At 39.6% G+C, this 23,608-nt stretch overlaps 1 protein-coding gene across 11 annotated transcripts in view; it reads left to right on the plus strand.

Annotated features, from left to right (window-relative positions):
- Positions 1 to 23,608, plus strand: part of LRCH1 (leucine rich repeats and calponin homology domain containing 1) — a 189,071-nt gene that overhangs the window by 118,277 nt on the left and 47,186 nt on the right. For 6 of the 11 annotated variants that reach the window (XR_007473035.1, XR_007473034.1, XM_049701047.1 and 3 more), the window contains 8 exons: positions 5,402 to 5,507; positions 10,822 to 10,958; positions 11,748 to 11,875; positions 11,975 to 12,112; positions 13,078 to 13,141; positions 16,260 to 16,365; positions 18,923 to 19,050; positions 22,987 to 23,054. Coding sequence is in view for 9 of the 11 variants with exons in the window: in XM_049701047.1 (XP_049557004.1) it covers positions 5,402 to 5,507; positions 10,822 to 10,958; positions 11,748 to 11,875; positions 11,975 to 12,112; positions 13,078 to 13,141; positions 16,260 to 16,365; positions 18,923 to 19,050; positions 22,987 to 23,054 (875 nt within the window). In the remaining 2 variants the exon portion in view is untranslated. Of the gene's footprint in view, positions 1 to 1,602; positions 3,627 to 5,401; positions 5,508 to 10,821; positions 10,959 to 11,747; positions 11,876 to 11,974; positions 12,113 to 13,077; positions 13,142 to 16,259; positions 16,366 to 18,922; positions 19,051 to 22,986; positions 23,055 to 23,608 lie in introns of those variants that run through there. The other 5 variants (XM_049701046.1, XM_033436804.2, XM_004274586.4 and 2 more) reach the window with 2 other exon arrangements.

Here is a 23,608-nt window from a genome sequence, read left to right on the forward strand (position 1 = left end):
GTGGGGGTGAGGTATGTGTTTGCTGGGTATGTGGAAGGATGTGAGGTAGAGTTTTATACTAGAAGTAGACTCTCAGTAAGTGTTGAGAGGTAATAATTTATCATATCAGAGGTTGCTTGAAAAAGTTTTGAGTTTAAGTGAACATACTGATTTGTCTTAAAATTGAAGTTCTCACTACAGGCATTTAGGTTTTTGATTGCTGAAAAATCAAAATTGACATTGCTCCTAAGTGAGTTAAGTATCTATCTTTCAAACAAAATCTCTTCATTATTTTTGATATGGTAGATGGATTTTCCTGATGATGGAAGGAAATTGGAATTATTTATAATCTCACCTTTTCTTTTTACCTAGGAACAGAGAGGTTAAGATATTTACCTAAAGTTACACTGAGTCATACAAAAGACATTTCCATACAAAAGACATTTCCAAAAGTCATACAAAAATGGACATGGTCACATGATGGGAGGCCAGTATTTATAGCTTATATTTCCTGTTAGAACGTTTGCATTTTCTTCAATTAAATAAAGAGGTAGATTTTAAAAAATAAATTTATTTTATTTTGGGCTGCATTGGGTCTTGTTGCTGCACGTGGGCTTTCTCTAGCTGCGGCGAGCGGGGGCTACTCTCCGTTGTGGTGCGTGGGCTTCTCATTGTGGTGGCTTCTCTTGTTGCAGAGCATGGGCTCTAGGCGCACGGGCTCAGTAGTTGTGGCACGGGGGCTCAGTAGTTGTGGCTTGTGGGCTCTAGAGCACAGGCTCAGGAGTTGTGGCGCACGGGCTTAGTTGCTCCACAGCATGTGGGATCTTCTTGGACCAGGGCTCGAACCCGTGTCCCCTGCATTGGCAGGCAGATTCTTAACCACTGCGCCACCAGGGAAGCCCAAGAGGTAGATTTTAAAATATGACTTAAGCTGTAGTATAACCACGCTAAGTTTCTGAAAACCCAAGAGTCAGGGGAAGGTAGCTCATGAGAATACCATGTGCAGATCTGCCGCTTAGCCTGGTCTTACTGGAAACCTTCTGTAACCAAGATCATCTTGACGCAGTAGTTATGTTGGCTTTCATTAGAAGTCACGACTTAAGAAAGCATGTCTAGTCTTTTAAAAAATATATTCTGAAAGTGGACATTTCCTAGTTTAATGATCCTTGAACCTACGCTGTTGTTTTAAATCCTTGTCATTTTTGCATTCTGAAGGTAAGGTAGCAATTAGCAGTCAGTCAGCTAAAATGTATTTATCTCCAGCATGCGTTTAACCCTTCTAGAGACCTTTTTAGTTGCCCAGAAGAGTTGTGATGAAATGAGAATCTTAACTTCTAAAGTTTTTCTTTTGGTTGCTTAAAAGCATCTTGATTAAACCAGTGGAAAATAAGTGTATTTTAAGTCATAGCTAAAATTCTCTATTTTGTTTTTTTTTATCTAAATGACAAAATTAGACTGGCTGGTTCATAAAACTTAAGTTTGAGTATTTATGTGATTATATAATGCATACTGATTAGATTCATTTCTGTATCAAACAATAGAATTGGGCCTACCTGTATATTTATAACTTTATAATGCTGAATATATGGTAATTTGATTTCACTGTAGTTTGGAATAATTATTTTCCAAGACATAGCTTAGGGCTAATAGACCATTCAGAAGGGATTCATTTGACTATTCTAAGAAGTTACTGGATCTGGAACTCATAGCTTGATAAATTCTCAGTATTGCAGAAATATGGGGCACTAATGTTGTTTATTTTTTAAATTTATTTTCCTAAATCATATCTTTTTAAAATGAACTCCCCCCCCCCCCAAAAAAAAGCCATTATTTCTTTTAGACTAAATGTGGACAGACATGTTACAGAGAGCCAGGCTATTCTAGGAATGTTGCTTTTACACTTTTTAACCTGAAATACGTTATCTGAAAACATCTAGACTATTTTCCTCTCTGTCCTCCTCCTCATTCCCAACTAATTAAGACATAATTACCTATGGGGTTTTATTTTTGTGATGAAATTCATAACCTCTTTAAAACTTGGCAAGGTTCAATAGCTGGGAGGGCATTGAGTTTGCACAGTTTTCTGCAACATTGATCATACAAGAGTGAAAAGTCTTTATCTTGCTTTTTCCCTCATTATCTTGGCAGGACAGGAAGTAACGGACAGCAGTGCAGAGTACTATTAAAATAATTTGACCTTCGCCATATACCCTTCAAAATGTGAATGGACAATTGGACTTTATGTTTCTAATTGTCTACAGATGTCCTGTCTTGTAAGTTAGAAGGAAAAACTTGTTTTATCATTATGTGAAGTTCTTTAAAAAAAATAAATTAGGAAAGCATTTTCCCTGCAGGTAAATAAGTGTTTAAATATAGCTGAGGGGAGTCTATTTTCTTTGATAAGGCCATTTAGAAATATATGTTGGAAAAATTACCTTATATTTATGGAAACAGCATACTCTTAATTTCATGGCTAGCTGGGGTTAATCAACAACGTGCAAGATGAGTGTAGTACACAGGAAAAAAATAGAATAAAGATGCATTTCATCTCAGGAGATTTCATGGTGAGACTATGCTGCCTAAATATATCTGTTCTCTTTTAGCTTTCCTCTCCCACCTCTCTTTTTTTAAGAGAAATTTTTTTTTTTAATTATGTCCTTAAAACTTCTGAAAATCATCAGTTTCACATTGAAAAATACGTGATTCCCGTAATCTGCAAAAGGGTCTTTCTCATGCTATCACTCACAGACTTATAAAACATTTTAGGTGTCAACATAAATTCTCCTTAGAGGTGGAAAATAATTCTCACTAATTCTTCTCCCATGACCTCCCCTCCTCTCAGCCGTCACCAACATGACTGTGCCGGGTCCTGAGTCCAATAAAATGATTTAATTTCCTATATTTCTAGGGCTTACCTGTGTACCATTTGTGTGAGGACTCTTAGATTTTAAAATGGTACCTCTTGCATATTGGTAACTTGGAAGCAAAGAAAGATAAAACTTTCATTGAAAGGGTTTGGTTGTTGACTTTTGTGGCTGATGAAATGCCATAGTAACTGGGAAAAGGTGGCATTTTACCTTTCAGTTCTCATATATGGAAGTATATTCAGACAGGCAGAGTAATTTACTGATTCAGTGAGGGGCTAAGAGTGACTGAACAAATCTCTGGACCTCCTAATTATGTAATTACCTCCTTAGACATTTATGTCTCTGCAGATGCGCTTGTCGGGTTTTTTTTTAACATTAGGGATGTCTTTCATAAAATTTTGTGTGACTTTTCTGGGCCAGAAGCAGTGCAGCAGTAGCCAGCTTGCGGGTGATGCCGTTGAACACCTAATGTCCTTAACCTGTCACGCGCCAGCCCCCTGCCCCACCCCCAAGTCAGACAGCTGAGTATGGAACAGTATGGCGGGCTGATTCCAATGCGTACACCCAGGCTTTACAGATGACAGCTTCGTTTCCTTTAATAGGAGCGATGTTATTCCTCTTCATCAAGTGATATCCATTTAGCGCCTTCATGACCTTGACAGATTGGCAAGTCACCTGAGGAATATGTAAATGAGATGAGGTTAGAGGGCAGTGATCCACTGTGTTCCGTACAGCCTTGCTGTTACACGGAGCACAGAGGTTTCAAGGAACTGGTCAATGGTGAGTTCTCATCCGAGTGAATATGAAACCAATTTCTGAAACAAGGCTTTGCTGCTTTCTAAGAGGATGAGTGAAGGGGAGTTTTTGCAGGTTCATCAGTGATGTGGGATGTTTAAGGACTTGATCTCATTGGGATCATTTGTGGCCCAAATATATTTGTGGTTCTGTGACACCAAGCAAGACCTGCAAGAAATTTGGTGTGTATGTTGGAGCCTCTTGGGCTCCCAGCCAGAGACAGAATAAACTGTACATTATGGAACATCAACATAAATGGATTTCAGAAGTCTTATCCAATATTTATTGATCCCTTACTTTATTTATTTATTTTTTAAAATTTATTTTATTTATTTATTTTTGGCTGCGTTGGGTCGTTGCTGCGCGCGGGCTTTCTCTGGTTGCGGCGAGCGGGGGCTACTCTTGGTTGCAGTGTGCGGACTTCTCATTGCGGTGGCTTCTCTTGTTGCAGAGCATGGGCTCCAGGCACGCGGGCTTCAGAAATTGTGGCACGCGGGTTTAGTAGTTGTGGCGCACGGGCTCTAGAGCGCAGGCTCAGTAGTTGTGGTGCACGGGTTTAGTTGCTCCGCGGCATGTGGGATCTTCCCAGACCAGGGCTCGAACCCGTGTCCCCTGCATTGGCAGGCGGATTCTTAACCACTGCACCACCAGGGAAGCCCCTGATCCCTTACTTTATACCTGGCATTCTGCTCAGCACAGGAGGCAGAGTGACTAAGACACAGTCTCTTCCATCTAGGAGCTCACAGGCTCACAGGAGAAGGCAAACATTTGAGCAGATTTGAGTTTGCGACTTTATCCTGAGGAGCCGTTGCAGGTGTTTGAGCTGATGAATGATAGAGTGAAATTCACACTCTGTAAATCTTCACTCTGTGAAGGATGGAACCGAGGAGGAGATTGACACCTGGAAACAGCCATAAGATCATTATAGTGTCTAGCTGAGAGATACTGCTGGTCTGGACTAACGGAGTAGCTGGGGTAAGGGAGGTGGAGAGCAGGACAGAACTACTAGGGACAAGAGGAAGAGTGGGGTTAGGGGAGGTAATAATGATACAGAAGATTAAAAATATCATGGCCACCATTTTGCATGTGTCAAGAGGTGGTTCCCATCAATGATTACTAATAGAGTATTACTTTTCCAAAGCAAAGAAGACACAGTCCGCATACCCCACAGTCTTGCTTGTAAAATGTTTGTAAAGGTGTTCAGGTCCAAAGTTTCCAGCCTTCTGCTAAGAACTCCATTTTAAATAAATAATGCATCCAAACAGTGCAGTAATATATATAGGTATACACTGTAAACTATGGGCATTTTGTAAGGTAAGGTAGTGGGTGAACAGTTGGCTGGAAATTTGTTCCAAGTGTTAACCCTGGTACTTGCAAGCCTTGGACAATTGACTGAACTTTCCTGAGCCTCGGTGTTCTAATCTGTGAATGTTAGGCCAGTAATATTACCTCATGGCTTTGTTGTGAGAAATAAGACTGAAGCATGTGAGAACAGCAGCCCTCGAGGCTGGCAGAGTAGCTACCGAAGGCTACTAACATGCTTTTTTTCTCCGTTTTCTCTCAGAGGATGTTTTAAATGTTGCACTTTCTTTCTTCTTCTCTGTGCTAATAAGCCTCACTTGACCTCGGACCTGGAGACCAATATAAACATGTCCCTGTGTAGTTGTCCTAATATTTAAATTCCGTAAGGAGATTTCACATGAAATGCTTGATCTCCCGGCAAAAGGCGTTTACTGTTTCTCTCTTTGTTTTCAATGCAGGACGTCAGCTGCAATGAGATCACAGCCTTGCCTCAGCAGATAGGGCAACTGAAATCCCTACGAGAACTGAATGTCAGAAGAAATTACCTTAAAGTTCTACCACAAGGTAAAAAAAGAAAGGAAAAAGAATCGATCAAACAGGAGGCTTTTATCATTTTTTGTTTACCTTTGTGAAGAAGGTAGCTCTAGTCATGTTTGTGTGTGCCTATTAATATTAATTATAATTTGAATTTCATGTGCTGATAACAGAAAAGTTATATTCAAGTTGTAATTTTAGTCAGGGGTTCAGTAACAAAATCATACTCCTGTATAAAGCTGTGTGTGTGTGTATGTGTGTGTATTAAGTTTGTTCAGGTTCTCATAACAAAGTACCACAGACCTGAGTGGTTTAAACAACAGAAATGTATTTTCCCGCAGTCTGGAGGCTGGAAGTCTGAGATCAGAGTGTTGGTCAGTTTAGTTTTTCCTGAGCCCTCTCTCCTTGGCTTGTAGATGGCCGTCTTCTCCCTGCATCTTCCCTCTGTGTCTGTGTCCTAATCTCTTCTTCTTGTAAGGACACCCATCATACTGGATTAGGGCCCACACTAATGACCCCATTTTAACTCATTTACCCTTTGAAAACCCTATCTCCAAATACAGTCCCATTCTGAGGTACTATGGGTCAGGGCTCCAACATATGAATTTGGGGGGCACACAATTCAGCTCCTAACAGGAGGCGACATGAATGGCTTTTGGTATGGATGGACGTGGATGTCCTGGAACATCCAGTCAGTAGTTAGTTGCTGCACTTGGTCCTGCAGACCCAGAAGTCAGGGTTTGGGGCTTTGGGGATCTGGGAGCCCTGAGTGTCTCGAATCCGTGCTTCAGGCGAGGGCATGCCTTTGCTGAAGCGAAGCTTGGGCTGATACCACTGGTTGTTTTGATGACTTTCTTGAAGCCTGGAGCAAGGATGGCTCCAGAGCCTCAGCATTGAGACTCGGCACGAACACTGAGCCCCTCACACAGCCCCACCCAGGAGCCAGACACGGGCAAACCCTTCCCTGCAGCTCTGGGCTTCCATAGTGTGCGCCTCTGATATGTTGCGTTGAAGTTAAAATAAAAAGATATTCGATAAAAAAAATTGTCAGGGACTTCCCTGGCCGTCCAGTGGTTAAGACTCCGTGTTTACACTGCAAGAGACATGGGTTCGATCCCTGGTTGGGGAACTAAGATCCCGCATGCAGCGCAGCCAAAAAAAAAATTGTCAGTCAACTGTACTTCAATAAAACAAAAATAAATTAAAAAACATATATTTATTCAGGGCTTCCCTGGTGGCGCAGTGGTTGAGAGTCCGCCTGCCGATGCAGGGGACACAGGTTCGTGCCCCGGTCCGGGAAGATCCCACATGCCGCAGGGCGGCTGGGCCCGTGAGCCATGGCCGTTGAGCCTGCGCGTCCGGAGCCTGTGCTCCGCAACGGGAGAGGCCACAACAGTGAGAGGCCGGCGTACCGCAAAAAAAAAAAAAAAGATATATTTATTCAGAAATGTTATACCATTAAGAATGGTGATAAGTAGCCTTGTAGATCATGCTGGATCTGAATTTCACATTTTGGGATCCTCGTTTGGACCTGCTCAGGAATGAGTTGATGAGCAGCAGGACACTGTATGCTTTCTCCAAAACATCCTCTGGTTCTCAGAGATCACTTTGGTTTCTATCATTTTCATTTAAGCACATTAGGATGCCTGATAAGCTAAAGGGTATATTTGGGAACAGTCAGCATTTGGTTAGTCTGACTCTAATGCAGCTATTTGAGAGCTGCCTGATTTTTATTATTCTGTTCCTGCTTCATGATCTTTGGCTTGAAGTGCTTCATTATTCAGGGCAAGAAAATGGAGCTCAAGAAAGGGAAAGAACTTTATAACATGTAATGTGCTCTATAGATGGGAGTTTTAAGTGTTATCTGCCGTCTTCACCTTTCTCATGCTGGCTAGTATTTAAAGAAGAAGAGTTAGAAACTATCTTGGCCTAAAGACTTATTACTTTATTACTTGAGATGACTTGGTATAAAAACATTGATTTTTCATTTTGTCATTGTGCGGTTCCAGTTCTGAATGGATGAAATTGTTTTTCTTGGTTTGAGCAAGTATAAAGAGAAAACTCTTACTAACAGCAAATTTATAATCATATAGCCTTTCATAACATTAAAGAAAACTTTCATCTAAATTTAAGCTCTTAGGTTAATTATTGAGAAGTCATCACAAATTATTGAACTCTTGTTTTCAAAAGAAAAAATTAATTTAATCATTTAAGTGTTTCCTGTAATGGTTTAGAAACATGTGGGAAGAAAGTGCATCTGTAAAATCAAGATATTTGTTTCTCTCACCACTCGTTGCTCGCTTAACTTAAAAACACTCCTTCTCCTAAAAAGATCACGTACAAATTTCTATACTTTTCATAATTATGTTTTCTCAGGCTTAATATTTTAATATACACTCGGAGCTAAAACGTCAGTTCACTGGAAAACCTTCTTTTAAAAAAAATAATTTCCTGATATCAAGTTTCTTTTTGCTTTACTCTGGAGAACTCTGTTAACAAAAGAGCATTGATAATGCTCTCAGGCAGTGAATTTAAAGACTTTTCATATTTACTCACTTGTTTTTCCTCTTTAGTACCCCTCCTCATACGCTTTCAGTTTGAGGAGGGAGGAAAAGTTTGTGGCCTAATTGCCCACATCAATCTTGTGGTGGTTATGCTACAACTAATGCAACAGGGAGACTCTATTTTGTTCTTTCTGGCACCAGAATGGACAGAACATTAAAGTAGTCATTCATTGCCCCTCTTTGCAATGGAGAAAGAGGAGTGGGATTCATTTTTCTTTTTAGTTTTTCTCTTACCCCTTTTTTCCTGCTCTGTCTCTTTGGCTTTTTCTGAGCTGGAGTTATCATTTTCTCCTTCGTTTCCTTGTTGTGAAAATGTCAGATTCTAGCTTTCCTAAACTAAGATGGTAATTGTGTCCCCCACAGGCACTAAAAGGAATTGTCATTATAAAAACCATTTCTTACTTTATTTAACTGTAAGTCGCCTTCCTTCCACTCCTGCTGTGTCTTCCAAGCACTTAGCTCTCTAGTCTTGCTTAAAAGTCTTCATTTTAAGTGGCAAATTGCTGAAAAGAAATCACCCCTGATTTGCCAGCCTAACTTGAGGGAGTCAAGTTAGCCATCAGAGAGATGGATTCATATTACTGGAAGTTCTAGCAAGGAGATACTCTTTTTACATACAGTCCCCCTAATTCTCAGCCCTGTTTTCAAAATGAACCATTAACTGGAAAGATCTTACTTTCCCTTTCCCTTTGACTTCCTTGATTCCATGCCATCCTCTGGCTTCACCTCCTCTCTTCACCTCCCACTGCTCTCCATGTGCTTCTTCAAGGCAACCAGGACGAGTGAGACCTGAGGCGAATCACTTATCCCGCTACTGGTGGGAGAGCTGAGTTTGAGCAGAGAATTACTTGGGGCGATTTAAAAAGTACACATGCAATTTGAATCAGAATTCAAAAATTCTAGTTTGAAAATTCCAATTCAGAAAGACACATGCACCCCAATGTTCATAGCAGCACTGTTTACAATAGCGAAGACATGGAAGCAACCTAAATGTCCATCAATAGATGAATGGATAAAGAAGATGTAATGTGTGTACACACACACACACACACACACACACACACACACACAGTGGAATACTACTGAGCCATAAATAAGAATGAAATAATGCCGTTTGCAGCAACATGGATGGACCTAGAGATTATCATACCAAGTGAAGTCAGTCAGACAGAGAATGACCAATAATATATGATATCACTTAGGTGTGGAATCTTAAAAAATGATACAGATGAACTTATTTACAAAACAGAAACAGACTCAGATATAGAAAACAAATTTATGCTTACCAAAGGGGAAAGTGGGGGAGGGATTAATTAGGAGTTTGGGACTAGCAGATACACACTATTGTATATAAAATAGAAAAACAATAAAGACCTGGCAGGGAACTATATTCAATATCTTATAATAAACTGTAATGGAAAAGAATCTGAAAAAGAATATATATACACATATATATGTATAACTGAATCACTTTGCTGTACACCTGAAACTAACACAACATTGTAAAACTATGCTTCAATAAAAAAGATTTAAAAAGACACATCCTGAGTTTCTGTTACACAGCCGCCTGCCTATCATGGACCTGAGTTTGGGAGCTGCTGAGCTGATGCTCCTGTGTCTTTGTCCTTGCGTTTCAATCTCATGACTCTTTTCTCTAATACAAAGTAGTTCACTAAGGTATGAAAGAAGGAAAGTCCCTTCCACACCCAGAGTGAGTTGAATTTGCAGAGACTGGTTGCTAAGTGAACCTTTGTTGGGGGAACATGAAGTAGTCTAGCTGAGTCACGTGAAAACCCTCCAGCAGTACAGGGGGAGCGGAGGGATAGTATGAATTCTTTCTCCAGGTCACTGCTTTCTGTTCCTCTTCTTCCTATAGTCCCTGCCCTTCATCTGCTTGGGAATTCCTTGAGTATTTGAAAGCACCGTGTAGCCTCCCTTACCAGGTTTCATAACAAACGTGAGGCCCGTTCTGAAATGAACCCTCCGTAGCCTCTCACGTGGAGATCTTGGTGGTTTGCTCCGTGTCACCCTACTCTGGCATTGCTCAGCGTCTTTGCTCTATGGAATATATTTGACTTCGTTTCTTGCAGCTGCCAGTGTCGGTTGGAATACTTGAAATTACTGAGTGTTTGCTGTGCCACTGGGTGGGGATTTTAAGCTAAATATAATGTTCTGTCTTGTTTGTGGAGCTACAGAAGACTTTTTTAAAGCAGTAGAATAAAGCCTAATCAAATCAGGATTACAGGGTCTGTTGCAAAGTTCCAAATTTGATAGCATTTCTTTTTTAAAGTGGAGTTAAACAAGAACATATTTCTAGTAATTCGTTCTGAGATTCTGCCAGCCCACATACATGGACTGCATAAGAATATGTTGTAATTAACATATTATTCATAAGCTAGCAAGCTGTTTGAAAACAGTTTGAAGTTAAAACATAAGCATATCTTGTGTGGTGTGGCTTATGTGATTGTTTCACTGGAAAAAAAGCCTTTGTAAACAATAGGTGTTATATATGTCAAGTGTTTCCAGCTCGTATCAGAAATAACAACAAATTAAAAATTGTTGGGCCCCCAATGAAAGCTTTCCTCTCCTCTTTAGTAAAGTATTATATATACATAACTTATATTCCTAATACACAACTTGGTTTTAATTATGCTAAATGATATATTTCCAGATAAGCAGAAAATTTTTGAATGTGTTTAGCCATTTAATCTTGTTGCTTTCTGAGTTTTTTTTTTCTTTCTTTCTTTCTTTTTTTTTTTTTTTTTCCCCTGTTCTTTTAGAACTAGTAGATCTTCCCTTGGTAAAGTTTGACTTTTCCTGCAATAAAGTGCTCGTGATTCCCATTTGTTTTAGAGAGATGAAGCAGCTGCAAGTATTACTGCTTGAGAATAACCCTTTGCAGTCTCCTCCAGCACAGGTGAGGGGTCTCACAGCGAAGCTGTTGCCGGGGGGATAGGCTATCAATAGCATCTAAGCAACTCTCAGCAGAACTGGTTTGTTGATATTTTGCAGAATTAATGTATGGATACGATCATAAACAGTCACAATCTCTTAAAAAATGAAACCTCGTGTGAATCTGACTGCAGTATGTTGTCTTCTGTGACATCAAAATTGTTTACCACCATTTGCCTCACTGTCTGGTCACCGCAATCCCAGAATTATGATGTTTGATGATTTCACTTATTCAGTTATTATGTTTATCATTTTGTACATGCATTTGAAATTTTTTCATGGAGTGTATGGATTACAAAAGGAGTAATAGATTCCTTACATTGAAGTTAGCTGGAAACTAGAGTTTAACCATTTTAAAATATTGTCAGTCATTTAGAGACAAGATTCAAGCTCAAATATTAAACTATGTGAGAACAGAATGAAGTATATATGCTTTCAGAATTGGAACATTACCAGGTTAGTTATCTGACGTATATACGTTTTACACTATTTATACTTAAATGTATTTTGCTTAGAATTTTGCGGTTTAGTGCAAGAGAAACTAGAAATTTCTTGAACATGGTTTTCTATTGAAGTAGAATTTGGAGGAAATGATTGCCTAAAATCTTACCTGTTTTGGAGAGGTCAAATTTGGTGGTCATCGTTGACGTGTTACTTAAAGTGAAAATGCAAAAACTAAATGATACAGAGTGAGATGTCTAGTGTTTACATTTTGTTTTGCCGTTAAAAATATTTATAATTAATTTCTCCATAGATTTGCACTAAGGGCAAAGTGCACATATTTAAGTATCTCAGCATCCAAGCATGCCAGATTAAGACAACCGACTCCCTTTATCTCCACACCATAGAGAGGCCACATTTACACCAGCACGTGGAAGACGGGTGAGTGTGACCCCCCTCGGCTAGAAGCCCCCGTTTAGAGTTTGCTTAGGCCAAGGCGCTCCAGGTAACTAACTCCAAAAATCCTTTTGTTTCACTCAGCCAATGCAGATTTATACATCAGAGTCTCGAACACTTTTGGAATAAAAAAGGGAAAATTGATGCTGTTGATAACATTTTGGCAGGTTTCAACTACCCTCTCCTAATCAAGAATCAGTCCTTCCTGAGTGCAACATATGGGTGTGTGCACATATTATAAATAAGATCTATAATATAAATATATGTATTTTTTACCTATCATTTAAAACAACCACATCAAACTGAGACATGGTTTTTTGTTGTTTTTTTAAAAAAATTTTTTGGGGCATAGTTGATTTACAATGTTGTGTTAGAGACATGGTTTTTTAAGTTAATTTTTAATATGCTTCCAGAACATTGTTAAGAAAAAATGCAGACTTTATTTTTTTTTTAATTGTCTTTTAAAAATGCACTGTGCATAGTTTTTGCCATTTCCTGTTCAGAATGGAAGTTTTAGAATCATTTAACATGTACTTGGCCATTTTGGGATGTAAACTGGGCCTTGAATTTTCGGAGAACAAAATTCTCACACTGAACACACTTGTAGAAATGCAGGTTGTTTTTGAAATGTCTTCACTGCAGAAATCTTTCTTGAACTTTTTACTAAAAAAAGTAAATATACTGTAGTGACTTAAAATCTCAGCCTACCCTAATGGTACCTTTATATAATGCTTAAAATATGTATTCATTACTTTATTGTTTTAAACATACTATCAAATTTATTTAGTCACTGAATAAAAGTTTACAGAATTATTGAAAGTTAGGAAACTTCATAACCTAAGAGGTAAAAGCAATTGGTAGTTTTTGCTTTTTCATATGCTAGAATCAATAAAATAAGAAAATTATTAACTGTTTCAAAGAACAGGCTACTCAGGTAGAGTATAAATCCATGAAACTCTGAACACAAAGAATTTATCTTGTACCATATTTAGACGGTACAAGTATCTGATTTTCATTAGGCCCTTGTCTTAACAACTTTCAATACTGGGCGTATTTGTTGTCTTTTGGTAATAATAAAAATTTGTTTAGTAAAGTCATTACTTGAATATAAGTTGATGTCTCTTGTTGTGAACTTTGTGATTTTAATTTTTTCTAAATGAATTCAATATCGATGGCATCTAACCCAGCAAGAAGGATTCTGACTCGGGCGTTGGGAGTGATAATGGAGACAAGCGATTATCTGCCACAGAGGTAAATTCGTGATCAGATTTTTTTCCTTTTGTGCTTCTAGATATATCTACCTGCATTTGCTGTACTCCTTTCGGATAAAAGGCAGTTGCATGAGAACATGTGATAATGCTTGTGATAGTTATTTGAAATCCTGTTATGTAAATATTAACTGTTGTTAGCTTTTTCTGAATCTTTAATGTCTTGGAAATGTCTCAAGAATAGAGTCCCTATCTCCTTCCCCTCCTACCACACCCACCCCCCACATTATCTGGAATATTCTTGCATGCTTAATAAATATTATGAAATGACTAAGGGGTGTGCAAGAACCGGAAGGCATTTTAATAAATATGTTTGTTTTTAAGTGACAGAGTAACTCAGGAAAAAGTTACATGCCTGCATAAATGTTAAGGAATCAAAGGTACATTGCATTTTTTTAACATCGTTATTGGAGTATAAGTGCTTTACAATGGCGTGTTAGTTTCTGCTGTATCACAGAGTCAATCAGCTATACGTATACATATATCCCCACGTCCCCTCCCTCTTGCGTCTCCCTCCCACCCTCCCTATCCCACCCCTCTAGGTGGTCACAGAGGACCGAGCTGATCTCCCTGTGCTATGCGGCTGCTTCCCACTATAAATGTACATTGCATTTTACCCACAGGAAATGCATTTTTGAGTAGCCGTAATTTTTATATCAATATTTGTTTTCCTGAAATTCTTAGATTGTGTTGTTTTCAGATAATTGGATATAAGTTTGGTTATTTGTGAGCTAAGAGGCCTCCCACACTGGAGCTTTGTAAAGTGGTTATATATAGCTCAATTAGAACACTTGTTATCTTATTTATAGTCTATTAGGTTCCCTAAAATCTGTCACTAATAAACCATTAAATGGGGTTTATTGAACAGCAGAGCTAGGAGGGATAGCTGGAGTAGGGGATGTGTGTATTATCAGGCCTTCCTTTTTTGAGGGAACTTACTGAGTTTTTGTGGTTATTGAGTTTTGAAACATTGTAATACTCTTTGAAGATGTACTTAGTAGGTCAATTACCCTGTCTAAGAAATGCACATTTTTACTATGTATAAGTCCAGGAAAATTGCCTTTTCCCTGTTCTCTTAAGGCCTTTGAGGTTTAATATGTAGCTAAGATATTCGAATTTATTTTCCACAAAATACTTCATAAAGCACTAGGATACCTTAAAAGCTTTCTAATACAGAATATTTCAAAAGGAAGAAGAGTAGTAGGCAGAAAAAGAAGGCCAGCATCAATAAAATAAAATTACCCTCATGAACCTACATGAATAGTTTACTATGATTCCCTGGGGGAGAAAATACTCAACACATTGCTTTACAAGTTGTATTTAATTCTACTCCCTTAACTTTATTAAAACTCGTAAGTCCCCTGAAATAGCCCTTTGTTTCAGAAATTACTCACCCGAGCTTATTTTCTGTTAAATTAAAACAGACTCTGCTTTATCCTTTATCTGCCTTCTAAGGATAATTAAGTTCATTAATAAAACATTACACCAAGAACTTCATTATCCTTTTGTTCTCACTTAGTATAAGTAGGATGCTAATATTCTAAAAGGAGGCCAAGGGTTTATTTTCTTCCTTTTAACTAGATGCATATCTTGGAATTTTGCTATTAAGTTTTTAAGATGGGAGGAGGGTGGAAGGAAGGACTACAGAAAGGATTATGTTCAACAGAATGAAGTGTGTACATTTTCCCTTTGGCTTTTTTTTTTTTTTGTCTTGCATTGTGGCCTCCTTACCTGAGAACACCTCCTAGAAATGTTTGTTTTTACAAGGATAAGGGTTCTGGATTATTCTGTGTAGCTTTCTATTTTCACTTTATTTGGCAAATATTTTATTATCTGTGGTCAGTCAGTCTTGCTTCCTGCTTACGTCTCATTGTGGGGTTCAGAAGTCACACCTGATTCCTTTCTCTCGCTGTTGCCATTGGTTGATTTAGCATTTGTCACTCTGATTGGTTTAGCATTTGTCACTCAGATAAACAAGCAAAAAAATGTGAGGCTCAGTGAATAGCTGTGCAACGAATGAAATGTACATTTGTTTTCTGCCAGTTTCTGAACAATCTGTGCACGTGTCCAAAAGTAAATGAACACTGTGCTGTGAAAAATTACAGCCTCAGGAGTTTAGAAGCAAAGCCACAGAAACGTGCTCTGTGGAGGTTCCTGATCCCTGTGATTTTGAAAAGCTTTTCGTGAAATAGCGACGCTAAAACGGAGACATAGGAAAATAAATGAGGCTTCGTATTTCATTTGTGACAGAATCATAGATTATCTGAATAAACTTCATCAGTTAGTGTGGGAAACAAGACCCCCAGGGAGAACTAACTCTGATTACTAAATCGAAGCATTATTTTGAAAACTGCACAGAACCCCTGTTCCTTTTAAGTACTATATATTATCTATTTAAAGCAGCTTCTTATATATTTAAAGCAGCTTCCTCAGCCTAAACAGGGAGAGAAACTGAAGCTTGATGTTGCGTGTAAGATGCACTGTAAACAAATGAGATGTTGTCCCAGAGGCTGACTGCCTGCTTTCTGGGACTGGCCACATGAAACCTTAATATAGTTCTGGTAAATTTGTGTTGTCAGATCTCAGAGCACCATTACTATTGAAGCGATCGATTAGACTTAGGGCTGGTATGGTAGTGTATTTCCAGTTATTTCTTTGTTCTCTCAGGTGTTACTCAGTCCTTCTCAGTGCCCTGACTGTGGCTCTTAGGTTTGAAAATATCATCAGGTACCTGAAAAAATTTCAGCTCGAAACATATGTACAGAGAAGTACGTGAGTGTTAGCTTGATGTATTTTGACAAAGTGAACGCACTCATTACCAGCTCCCAGTTAGAGAAACAGAACTTTACCAGCCACCCACAAAGCCCCCATCATGCGCCCACGCCCCTGACCTAAGAGCAGCCGCTATCCTGACTTCAAACCCCATGGATTATTTATGCCCATGTTTGGACTTATATAAGTGGTATTGTCCTTTGGTGTCTTTTACTCCATATTATGTTTGTGAGAATCACAGTATATATTTTTTTAATCACGTAGCATTCTCTTAATCTATATTGATAACACTTCTCCCTTGAATGAGGCAGTGTCCTGTTTCTTTTCAGCCTTCTGATGAAGACACCGTTAGCCTCAACGTGCCAATGTCAAATATCATGGAAGAAGAACAACAGATCAAGGAGGACTCCTGCCATCGCCTTAGTCCAGTTAAAGGTCTGAGAATGAAGGATGGGGAGAAAAAGCTTGTTTTTAAGTTTCAAATGCTATGTTTAAAATATGCGGAAACATGGCAACCGTAATAGTTAATGTTTATTGAGCATTTCATATGCCCCAGGCACTGTGCTAATCTGTGAAGGTCATCTCATTTAAAATTCAAAACTCTGAGGTGGATACTCTAATCATCTCCATTCTATAGGTGAGTCTCAGTTTAACTAACTTGCCAGTGGTCACGTAGCTAGTAATAGTAGAGCTATTCTCATTGTGAAGATTTATTTAAGATTCTTTAAATCCATTATTGGAAAAAAATATTGATGTGTAGATATACTGTTTAAGACAACTCTAGCTATTGTAACACATAAAATCCCCAAATTTCATGGACTTAACACAATGCAGAGTAGGTCCAAAGGGGAGTTAGTGACTCCCAGGCAACTCTCCTCCACGCAGTGCTTCAAGAGCCCAAGTTCCTTTTATCTGGTGACTCTACCATCTTTGATTTATATTCATTTGTGTTTCCAAGTCCATCTGTTTCGAGCTAAAGGGGAAAGAACATGGAGGTTCGCTCCAGGAATCCCATCCAAAGGGTCCAGCTCCCAGTTAGAGAAACAGAACTTTACCAGCCACGCGGAAAGCGTGGGCTGGGCCTTTCACAGGCCCAGGGGTCACGTCTAACTACATGCAAGGGTGGGAAATGTCGTTGGGATGTGTGCCCAGGAATCTACTTGACTTTGAACAAGTCAGTTGACCTTAATTCTCTCACCTGTAAATGAGATGATTAGATGAGGTGATTTGTAACGTTTTGTGTAGCTCTAAAAGCCTGTGATTCTTTGATAATCACCAGATGATCACTAAACACTACGTCTTGCCTACTTTAAAATCCTGGTAATACACTTCATATCTTGGTGAGTAGCCCTCATTCGATTACATTATGACAGTAATTTGACTGCTTCTGTTTATTCAGTGACTTTTAAGTAAATTGTAAAATGTAATGTTTACAGTTGTGGCAGCAGAGACTCTTTGATGACGTGTGGATAGTATAGAACTAGATTAATATGCAGATTATCTCCCTAATAGTTTGCCTTACCCTCCCTAGTGACGGGAGAACTGTTTAAACCAACTCACACTCTAGTGTTTGCTTTCACTTATTATGCTCAGGTTTTGAAGGTTAGCATTTGTTTATCTGAGATGATGATTGGAACCATACATTGTCCCCAACTATAACTGTATACATTATGCAAAAATATGACTGCCACTTTAGTAATTTAGATAAGCTTTGTAACAATATATGCAGTATAAGAGGTAGTGTTTTAGGCAAATATTTTAAAATAAAAGGATTATATCATTTGTCACCAGTTTTTCTCCCCTCTGTTCTCCCCTCTGTCACCAGTTTTTCTCCCCTCTGTTCTCCCCTGTGTTTTAGGCAAATATTTTAAAATAAAAGAATTATATCATTTGTCACCAGTTTTTCTCCCCTCTGTTCTAGAAGTGGGTATTTTTTACTGGCTAGGAGTCCTTGAAGGTGGTGTGGTCCTACTTGTTTCTTTCCCAGTGTCCAGATCAGAGAGAAGAGATCTGCTTTTCCTCCTTTCACCTCTCCTGCACCATCTAGAACACAGACCTGTTGGATGAGCTCTGTGCTTTCCCCTCCATGTGGCTCTCATCATAGTCACTTCTTTTGTTGTTATGATTTTGGGTCCTTATTTTAGTCCTTTCCCACACTCTTCCTTGCAGTTGTTCACTAATTTTTTTTAAAAAAATAAATTATTTATTTACTTATGGCCGCATTGGGTCTTCGTTGCCGCACGCAGGCTTTTCTCTAGTTGCGGCGAGCGAGGGCTACTCTTCGTTGCGGTGCACAGGCTTCTCATTGCGGTGGCTTCTCGTTGTGGAGCATGGCTCTAGGCATGCAGGCTTCAGTAGTTGTGGCACGCGGGCTCAGTAGTTGTGGCTCACGGGCTCTAGAGCACAGGCTCAGTAGTTGTGGCGCATGGGCTTAGTTGCTCCGCGGCATGTGGGATCTTCCCGGACCAGGGCTTGAACCCATGTCCCCTGCATTAGCAGGCAGATTCTTAACCACTGCACCACCAGGGAAGTCCCATTCACTAATTTTTTAAATCCGCCAAATGTTTGGTATTTTACCTGCCATTTAGTAGTTGTTCGGTAACTACGGAATTTTGAGTTTGAAATACTTACTTGTCACACGTTGCTGAGAGCACAAAAAGCCCTCTTTTATACTTTCTATTCTCTGTTCCTTAAAAAAAATAAGAGGAAATTTCATTTCTTTCATAAGGAACTAAGCCATATAGGGGCCTTGACTTTTAAGTTCATTTGATTTGGGGTTTTCCATTTCTTTTACTTTTCTTCCTCTTCTTCCTCCATTTTTCACCTTTTCCTCACATCCTTTTGGAAGGAGAAAACTTGGGTCATTCGTATACCTCCAGAAGAGCTCAGGGAGAAGATTGAAAAACTAGGTGATGTATTTTACAGTCATCTATGTTTTGCTTATCTGTTTATGAAATCAAGCTTTCTATCTCTCTCTATATTTTCCTAATAGGAGAATTTCATCAGGAATTTCAACCAGCACCTTCCCTTGTGAGTGACAATGAGAACTCAGGAGAAGAAAGAGACCGATTTTCCCATGGAACAGACATTCTCCATTCGGAATTTATAAACTATATTAAGGCAAGTGGAGGATAATAATTTTTTAACTTATTTACTTCTGTTTGGCGCCTTAGAATTTATGTTCAAGGTTACCAATCCATCACCTTAAATGTCAGCTTGCTACCACCTTCCTTGGGCCTTTATAACATCTTCTCAAAGTCCGACGTGTTTATTTGCCGATATTAGGAGCTTGTCCCTTTCATCCGTACCTCTCTATTTGTCTGTGTATATGGGTGATTTTCTTTTGTATTCAGAAATGACTCAGCTCTCTGGTAGTCAGTGCATTGTATAAGTTATCAGAATTACCATGACCATCCAGTAAAAAAGGTAAAACAAAGTTTCACATGCTTTTCAACATATTCTAGGTACGTTAGTTTTTCTTGGGAGTATATTCATAGTAAAAGAAGAAAAATGGAGACTTTTAAAATCTGGAAATGAATGTCTTCCCTTTTTAGAAGGGTCACTCTGAGGACACATTCATAAACAGGTGTAGTGGCGCTGAGGTATTGAAATGTTAGATGAAGTCATTAAATTGTCAGGCAAACCATCATCATAGGAGCGGCAGAAACAAGAGAAAAACTAGCCCTTTATAAACCTGGTAGTTAAGGTTCCACTTTGTGACACAATTAGGTGCCTTGGTACGTTTCTGCCAGTCCTTTTGGTTCAGGTCGTGGCACCCAAGGATCACGAAGATAATCCTTTCGGTGAAATTCAGGTTCCTTGTGGCTTGTGAGAGACAGTGGTCTCTGAGTTACTGTGTTAAAGTCAGGCCCGGAGTCTCTAGGTGCTGGTTCTTATTTCCTGAGGATGGTGTTAGGATGGCTGGGCTCTGTCTCAACGAACGTCTCTGGGCATCACCTTCAAGGGAAATGGGAGGAAAACAGCTGAATCGTACACTGTAGGAGACTCTGGTGTACTCAAGACAAAAATAATGAACCTCTCATACGACATACATCTGTAGAAAACCTAATTCTTTATTCTGTATATTTAATCCATCATAAATCCATCAGTTCTTGTTTCAAAATATCTCACACCCACCGCCTCCTCTCTGTCCTCCACCCCCACTGACATGACTTCAGTGGAGCCTTTATCATTGCTTATTCTTAGGACAGCATGAGTCCCTCCTACCCCAGCTGAGCACCCAGCGTCCCGCCCCTGCTGCTGCCAGACATTTTCCGAAAGTAAAAACCTCATTCTGTGACTCTCCAGCCAGTGGTTCTCACAAGGCTCTCCCAGATTTGATGCCTGTCTGTCAGCAAAACATGGAAAATTGGGCTTTTGTCTTTCTTTTATGAAGAGTTTATCTGAAGTTGAGGGTCTAAAGTAAAGATGGAAGCCTTGAAGGAAAGCAATTAAAGTGACTAGTAAAATAAAACATGTTGTTTCAAAAAAGCAGATTCTTCTAGATTTAGCGATTTCAGGATGCACAGGGCTCCGTGGGAATGGCTGCTCTGCAGCGTGGGTCCTGTGGTGTAGAATCTTAGGGGAGCCAATGGGTTGTAGAAATCTACAGCAAATGTTTCCTGAGCGCCCACCCCTACGAGAGGCTTCTGTTGGCAAGTGGAGAAGCACGCTACCAATAAAATAAAACATAAATCTACAATTAAAAGCTGTATGCTTCAATTCAGGCCCATTTTACCCTTGACTTGCATCACTTTGAAAGTCTGTGAGAGTGTGTTTGACTGCCAGCCAGTGTGCTGAACTACTCAGTCCTCGACGATCAGGAGTTCTGTGTTTTATACAATCCTGTTTTCTCTCCACTGAGTAAGCATCTTGTGCTTTTGTAACTACGGGGGATCCTTATTCACAGCAGTTCTATTTGATAGTTTCCTCAAACACTGAATTATCCAATCCTGAACTGTTGCTCCCACGGGAGATACAGGGTTAGGTTCCTACGAGCCTCTGGTCACACATTTTTGTCAACTGGTCAGTACATAACCTGGTTTTATGTGTATTTCTGTCTCAAGACACCCTATTTAATATGTACTGTTAGTGCGTTAACACTGAACTTGCGGCCAGCAGCCCCGTAACTCATGCGGGAAGGAAGCTTACCTAACGCAGGTGTTTTCTCTGTAAGGTACAGTAACATATCATAGCCTTCTTGTGCTTAGGATAAGACAGCACTTCAGTACTATGCTAGGGGGCATTTTAAACAGCAAAATCACCAACGAAAGTCACAAAACTGTGAAAATGTGATACTAAACAGGCTCTGAAAAGGACAGTTTTTTACAGTCTGAGAGCTGAAACAAGAAAGCAGGTCGCCTGCTACCTTGTTCAGCCTCAGCTGGGAAGTGCATTTTGGGGTTGGGAACTCCAGTTTTTCACCACCTCTGCGTGTGTCTGCAAAAGCACCACGAGTATTGGTTTTGGGGTGACACATAGATTTTATGTAAATACAGAATCCTTGAATAATGTGCATCCACTGTGTCACCATCTAACTTAGCAAAAGAAACCCAGTACACCTCTGTTTTGCATACTGAAAAGAAGTATATTTTCTACGATTGGCTACTTTTTATTATGAAACTGAAAATTAGAAGGAAATACCCATGGCTCCTATAGTTGAAACCCAACAGGAAGAGATAAGAACATGTTTTCTTGGTTGTTTCTTGTAGTATATTTTCACCCATGAATTTCACTGGCATTTGGGTGGAGGCACAGTGATTTATATATTGATTTTATAATGCACTAAAAGTATAATCTATATAGAAAAAGTCTGAGTGGTTTTCCAGCCAGAGGTTGACATCATGCAGCTGGATACCTCCTCAGAAAAAGACTTATTTTCTGTGACACATCTGGAGAATTGGCTGGGCCTGCGTTCGTTAATGAAGTGTCAGGACTTTGACACAGAAAACAGTCCTTTTGCCTGTTGTTCCTTCCTTGCTAGGGGAATGTTTGCCCCTTCGGGGATGGCTTCCGTTTTAGCTGTCAGCTGAGTTAAAGCAGCATTTCTCTGTGTCAGAGATCAAGATGGAAAGACTCGCATGGGAGTTCCAACAGTGGGACACGCCTTTCTAAATCCTCCCACCACAGTGTTTCTTTGGGCTATTAAGAGGGGGGTGCATTTCAGTGAAATCTGCACGTTGTACATGTGAAAACTATTAGATGCAATTTGAGGCATTTTTCTGTCGTTAATACTTCCTTTTTTGTTAACAGTGTGCATGTGCACGGGTGCGTGCGCGCGCGCGCGCACACACACACACACACACACACACACACACTGCTTCTCTCACCAACATCAGAATGCACATTCTCATGTGACTGACAAGCCCAGCTGAGGTATCCGTCAGCCTCAGGAGGTGCTAAGAGGGCAATCATGAATGGAGTTAAGCTTTGCATTTCTGACTCTTTTCTAAGTTAACAGGTATTGTAGTCCTCGGCCAGGTTTTCTTTTCTTCTTTTTTAAAATTTTATCTTATTTTTAATTGTGGCAAAATACATACAGCATAAAAACTTACCATCTTAGCCATTTTTTAAGTATACAGTTCAATGGTAAGTACATGCACATTGTTGTGTAACCAAAACGATGTTGTGTACTCCATCTCCAAAACTCTTTCATCTTGTAAAACTGACACTCTTTCGCCATTAAACCATAACTTCCCAATCCCCTCCCCCCCTCCTCTGGCAACTACCATTCTTCTTTCTGTCTTTATGAAGTTGACTATTCTAGGGGCCTCATGTAAGTGGAATCATACAGTATTTTTCTTCCTGTGACTCACTTATTTCACTTAGCATAATGTCCTCAGGGTTCATCTACGTTGTAACGTGTTGAATTTCCGTCCTTTTGAAGGCTGAATGATAGTCCATTGTACGTATAGACCACATTTTCTCCATTCATCCATTCATGGACACTTGGGTTGTTTCCACCTTTCGGCTGTTGTGAATATGGATGAGGGCGGGTTTAGACTGTTGACTGTTACAGCCAGTGGCTCTCAGAAGACCCATGTGTTCTGTCCACAGGAAAGGACTGAGACCTGTGAAGAACTGTTACGGATAGAAGAGGACGCACACTGGCCATCCGGGGGGATGTGAGTACCGAAGGCTGGTGACGAGCCACCGTCCTGTAAAGTTCATGTTGAAGGCAGAATGGCAGCCTTGTCCTGAGAGAATTTTGGTCCGCTTTTCTTTGAGCAAGCTGATACCTTACTCAACGATATTGCTCAGAAGTTGCAAGTTTTCCTCTATCTTATGCTTACTGTCATAGTATTGGGGCCATACCGTGCCAGGTCATACCTGTTCCTTGGCCTTGAGTTTTATCTGATTTGAGGCTGTGGGTAGAATGTGATTCAGGAAATTAGATAGAATTTCTAGACTAGAGATTCTAGCTTACTTTCCTTTCTCTGAACAAACCGACAACTGGACCTAAAGTGATACGTGGTCCTGTTCCCACTTCTTTCCCCAGAGTCTTCAAGTTCAAGATCTGAGAAAACCATAGACCTCAATGTCTTGGTCTTAAGTCTAATAATTGTAATAGCTGACAGTTATTAAGTACCACGTGCCAGGCAGTGTCCTAAATACTTCACAGGTAGTAACTCATTTCCTCTTTACAACCATCCTGTAAGTCCTATTGTTATCCCTCACT

The sequence above is a fragment of the Orcinus orca genome, chromosome 18 (genome assembly GCF_937001465.1).
Source record: "Orcinus orca chromosome 18, mOrcOrc1.1, whole genome shotgun sequence".
Taxonomy (NCBI): Eukaryota; Metazoa; Chordata; class Mammalia; order Artiodactyla; family Delphinidae; genus Orcinus; species Orcinus orca.